Genomic DNA, 5,691 nt, shown 5'->3' with positions numbered 1-5,691 from the left:
TCGGCCCCCAGAGGCCTGCCTGGCAGACGAGGCCCCCACCCCTTGTCCCCCCCACCCCTTGTCGGGGCCTGGCATGGGGGCAACTCGATCCCAGGCCCCCACCCAACCCTGTTGCTGCTGCTGCTCCTCCTCCACCCTCCCCCACTCCCCCTCCTCCAGGGCTGGTGCCAGGTTTCACTGGGGCCTGGCTGCATGAAACAAAGTATTGTGAGGCTCTGCCGAGGGTCTCCCCAACCTCCCTCCCAGGGACTCCCAGGTCTTCCATTCCAGGCCAGGTTTGTTGTCCTAAGTTGGGATAACAAGCCATAGTCTCTTGCATTTCAGAACACTTTACTATCCCAAAAGGTGCACGCCCTGCACCTCCCAGGAGAGCATGTTGTCCTTCCTGGCAGCCTGCACGCCAGAAGGACTTGCTCCCATGGATGGGACGGTCTGGTGCAGCCTGCAGAGCTGAACTCCCTGGGCAGGAAAGTTCCAAGGCTGCCAGCGTGCACGAGTTTATTAGCAGTTGATGGATACTTTGCAGAAACAAGTTCATGCCTGATGAGTCACTTTCTGCTCGGAGCCCTGTCCTTCTCTTGTTTTTCATATGTTCCAGTGTGTGAGAGCATGCACAAACACGTGTACATGCACACAACGCCTGCTCATGGATAGACAGTCTCATACACACTTGTGTTTTAGGGGGGCATGGCAGGAGCATGGCAGGCTGGTTTTCTGGTGTTGATATTCAGTGGAGTAGGTTTGAGGGAAGGGAATGAGCCCTCCGTGCCCTATGTGTGGACATCTGGGGAGGCATTTGGATGGACAGTCGGTGTCTGTAGGGACTGCGTGCAGGGTGTGTTTGTGGTTGCCGCCACAAGCTGCAGTATGCACATTTGTACAGACTCCCAGGACACCTCCACCCGAGGCTGGCTCCTGCTTTTAAAAAAAAAAAAAGTTAATGGCGCTGACTGGCTGCCAGGTCCTAACACGCCTGTGAACGTTGGAATGAGTTGGACTGATGAGCTGCCCCAGGTCACCCGCTCTCATCCTCTGCTGGGGCAGCAGGACACGACCTGGGCTCTCCACCTCCCACCCCGGCCAAACGACCCATCGGCCTCAGCTCCCTGAGCTTCTCTGTTCCAAAACACAAAGGCCACACCAAGACACTCCTCACACCAGCTCCACTCCCACGTCCCCCAAACCCACCAAAGAGAGAAGCTGGGGCTGCAGGCAGAGCAGGGTGAGGCCTGTGTCGGTGGGCTGTCCCCCTCTTCTTTACCCCCCTCGCCTTTCTCCATTTTTGTTAACAAACACAAGACTTCCGGTCTCCACCCTGCCGCCACAAACCACAGCCGCGTTCCTGCAGTCTGGCTGGGCTGGGGAGATTTATGGTCCCCAGTCCGGGTCTTGCCTGTTGGCTCCCGCTTAAGGAGGAGTTGGAATGCCAACTGATGGGGCTCCCTTTCCCTCCGTGTGATCCCCCTTTTAAGGTCCTCTGAGTGCCTGCTTTGGAAAATCACCTTACCAGGCTCACCCCAGGCTCCCAGGCTGCCTGGGAAGAGCTCTGTGTAGGAAAGCCGGGGTGGGGCCTGCAGGGGAGGACAGTGGGCAGGATGCCCAGGCAGAACAGCATTGCACTGTGAGGGGTCAAGATGCTTCTGGGGAGACGGGCACTTCTGTGGGGAGGTGGGAGTGCTGCCCCCTCAGAGTTGGGGCACTTCCAGGATGAAGTGTCATGTCCATTTTAGACACACAATCTACCGTCTGGGCTGAGAGAAGTTTTGTTAAGGTCGTCTGGGTTAATAGCAGCCTGCATGGGGCAACTGGGCATTTTGACGTGAATTCACCCTTTGTTGGAGGTCCTGCTGTGAGCTGAGAGCTAGCTGTGAGGAAGAGAGGCATTTTTGCCCCCAGCCACCCTCATTTTTATTTTTGTAGATAGAAGTCCCTTATGATTTGAGGGCTGGGTGACAAGCATGGAGACCGCAGAGCAGGTGGTCTTCGAGGCTGACTGGGTTTTTGGTTTGACTGCGTCAACACTCCTGGGTCCCAGTTTTCTCACCAGGATGACAAGGGGCAGAAGGACATTGGTCCTGGAGGTTGTATCCAGTTGAAAGTTCTGTCATTTTGGGACCAGCAGTTGGCGTAATGGCTATGTTTCTGAACTCCTTGTAGTGGAACACGGTTCAAGTCCCGGACCTGGTGGCTTAAACTCACGTCGGGTGCATGTGTGCACATGCCAAGATCCCAATGGACCAGTGGACGAGAAGGGATTGCAGCGTGGCCATTCCTCCTGGGGGATGATTTCTCGCTTTCTGTCTTTCTGGAGAGCGCATGCGTCCTATAGCAAAAACCTCTAAAGAAAGAGAGAGAGAGAAAGAAAAAGTTCTGTTGTTTTAGGCCATCTCTGAGGCTTTTTCTAGTCCTAAATCCAGAACTAGCTAAGTTACTAAGGGCCCCCTGGTGCCTGTGCCCTGCACGATGAGGCTGCCTGTGGTCTGGTGGGCATAGGTGCTGGATTCCTGATAGAATGAGGCAGTGGAGGGTAGAAGCACCCCAGCTTAGGTCCATGCTTAAAGACGGGTGGGAGTGGCGGTAGGATGGATGGTGGGTCACCAATAAAATACATGTGCCATGCAGAGGTTCTGAGTTTGCATCCAGAGACTTCCACAAGTACACTGGGCATGCAGTAGTTTGTGATCCCAGACTGGCTGAAGCTGGGGGTGGGCCATGGTGTGAAGATCCTATTGGGCGTGTTCTCTCTTTCTCAATGAATGAATGAATGAATGAATAAGAAAGGTAGGACTCTTTACTCCCTGGAGCAAGATTTCCAGGTCCAAGTGAGAGAGGACTATAGAAAAGCCTATAGAAAGTCTAGGACCATTTTTCTTGTCCGGAGAGATGAGCTGGTTGTGGGGTAGGTGTGTCTTGATTCTAGGAGGAAAAGGAAAACACCTGTCTCATTTCCACTAACCATGTCCGCCATCTTGTTTTGTAGATTCCCAACTTCTTGTGGAGCCTGGGGATCGGTCACACTGGTGCGTGGTGGCATACTGGGAGGAGAAGACTAGAGTGGGGAGGCTCTACTGTGTCCAGGAGCCCTCCCTGGATATCTTCTATGATCTACCTCAGGGGAATGGCTTTTGCCTTGGACAGCTCAACTCGGACAACAAAAGTCAGCTGGTGCAGAAGGTGCGGAGCAAAATCGGCTGTGGCATCCAGTTGACACGGGAAGTGGATGGCGTGTGGGTGTACAACCGCAGCAGTTACCCCATTTTCATCAAGTCCGCCACACTGGACAACCCGGACTCCAGGACGCTGTTGGTACACAAGGTGTTCCCCGGCTTCTCCATCAAGGCCTTCGACTACGAGAAGGCGTATAGCCTGCAGCGGCCCAATGACCATGAGTTCATGCAGCAGCCCTGGACCGGCTTTACCGTGCAGATCAGCTTTGTGAAGGGCTGGGGCCAGTGCTACACCCGCCAGTTCATCAGCAGCTGCCCGTGCTGGCTGGAGGTCATCTTCAACAGCCGGTAGCCGCCTGGGGAGAGGACAGAGTGTGAGCCGGGCAGGCCACAGTTCAAACTACTTTGCTGCTAATATTTCCCTCCTGAGTGCTTGCTTTTCATGCAAACTCTTTGGTCGTTAATTTTTGTTGTTTTATCTTCTCGTCGTTCTTGTTTGTGTTCTGTTTTTTTTTTTTTTTTTTTGAGAAATAGCTTATGAAAAGAATTGGTGTTTTTGTTTTTGTTTTTGTTTTGTTTTGTTTTTAAAGATGGGTGGCAGGTATGACTGGCAGGATACCCCAGTAGGAAAAGGAGAAGCAACAGCCAGAGCACCTCTAAACACCGTGTGTGAATGGGGAGCAGTCCCTTTAACTTTCGGGTCATCATTTCACTTGTCAGGAATGGATGTGTGCGTGAGTGCGGTACGTGTGTGTGTGTGTGTGTGTGCGCGCGCGCACGCATGAACGACAGATGGGGAAACGACGTACTCCGTGTTTCTTACGGATATCCCCGGCTGCGAGGTTTGCGGTCCCAAGCTGTGTCTCTCTTGCCCTTTGGACATGCTCAGTAGGGCAGAGGCAGTACCTGGGCAAACTGGCAGTGGGTGTCCTGGCAGCTGCTAGAAGCCAGGCTCTGTCCCCAGCCAGGGGAAGCCCCTGCCTTGCCTCTCCCCCCTTCTAGGACACGGGCCTATCCACAGGCTTCTGAGAAGCGAGCCTGCTAGAGGCTGAACCAGAACCAATCGTTTTCATCCTTGTCTTAACCCCCTCCTGCCACCCCGCTGCCATGGTAGTGTCTTTCTTTTTTGGCCACCTGCTCCTGGATCTTTCTGAAATGGGCTTCCCTGGGGCTGCCGGGGCAGCCCCACCACAGGATCGCTCACCCCGCACGTGCCCTCTCAGCCTCTCCCCTGCCCTTAGGAAACCAGCTCAACACCTGTCCCCCCAGACCCCCAGCCTGTGTGTTGAGCTCTGCTGTCAACCAGTCAGGGGGCATCCCTAAGAGGGACACGCTCAGTGACCCCTTTTCCACCAAGAAGGCTGTGGCCTATCGCAACCCAAGGTACCATCCTAGACCTACTCCCAACTCTCCCTTTATTTCTCCTACAACTCATACACTCGTATGATACTCTGACACTGTTCTTAGCTCAATGAGCATGTTTAGACTTTAACATAAGCTATTTTTCTAACTACAAAGGTTTAAATGAACAAGAGAAGCATTCTCATTGGAAATTTAGCATTGTAGTGCTTTGAGAGAGAAAGGACTCCTGAAAAAAACCTGAGATTTATTAAAGAAAAAAATGTATTTTATGTTATATATAAATATATTATTACTTGTAAATATAAAGACGTTTTATAAGCATCATTATTTATGTATTGTGCAATGTGTATAAACAAGAAAAATAAAAGAAAAGATGCACTTTGCTTTAATATAAATGCAAATAACAAATGCCAAATTAAAAAAAAAAGATAAACACAAGATTGGTGTTTTTTTCTATGGGTGTTATCACCTAGCTGAATGTTTTTCTAAAGGAGTTTATGTTCCATTAAACAATTTTTAAAATGTATACCAGATTCCATGTTGTCCTCCAGCTCCTTTTGCTTCTGCTTGGAGGGGCATGGGGAGGGCGTCTTCCCAGCCTGCTTGATTGGGGAGGAGGGAGCCCCCGAAGAGACATCCAGTGAAACCTTGTTTTGCGCATAGCTGCCTGTCTCTGAGTGCAAGGAAGCCCTATAGCTACACTGACACCCTGGCCTTTAGGGTGCAGCTAACTGAACATCCAGGTTTGGGATGGGGACAACCTAAGGGAAACCTGTGGGTGGCTCTTCAAAGCCTGTACAATTGAAGGGATTTCAGTGAGGCTGGTTAGGAAGGAGGATGGATTAGGCGATAAGTAGAACCTGGGTCCATCTGGTTCTTGCTAACTCCTCGCTTGGCACTAAGACTACTGCATTTTTCCCAGAGGACAGTGAGGTTTCCAGTCTGGACTCCAGGAGAGGTCCTGGGGGCCGAGACCTTGGGGTAATGGCAGAGGAACTGGGCCACTGCAGGGTCGCTCCCAAATACCGTGTTGTAACAGGCACTCCAAGAGAGGTTAGGGAGGCCAAGGCCTCTGCAGTCGCCCTGTCTGCGCCAGCTCTTCAGTGACAGTTCAGTGGTCACCAGTCCAGCCCAATGGCACTTGCAGTGAAAGTGCCTCTTT

At 52.1% G+C, this 5,691-nt stretch overlaps 1 protein-coding gene across 1 annotated transcript in view; it reads left to right on the top strand.

Annotated features, from left to right (window-relative positions):
• The window catches only part of SMAD7 (SMAD family member 7), a 33,187-nt gene extending 28,430 nt beyond the window's left edge, over positions 1–4,757 (top strand). The window contains 1 exon segment of the mRNA XM_027770269.1: positions 2,981–4,757. Within this exon segment, the coding sequence (XP_027626070.1) occupies positions 2,981–3,519 (539 nt within the window). The 3' untranslated portion in view covers positions 3,520–4,757.
• The last annotated feature ends 934 nt before the right edge of the window (positions 4,758–5,691 follow it).

This window comes from Tupaia chinensis, unplaced genomic scaffold (genome assembly GCF_000334495.1).
Source record: "Tupaia chinensis unplaced genomic scaffold, TupChi_1.0 Scaffold000119_2, whole genome shotgun sequence".
In the NCBI taxonomy this organism is placed as follows: domain Eukaryota; kingdom Metazoa; phylum Chordata; class Mammalia; order Scandentia; family Tupaiidae; genus Tupaia; species Tupaia belangeri.
This window is presented reverse-complemented; position numbering and strand designations above follow the sequence as displayed.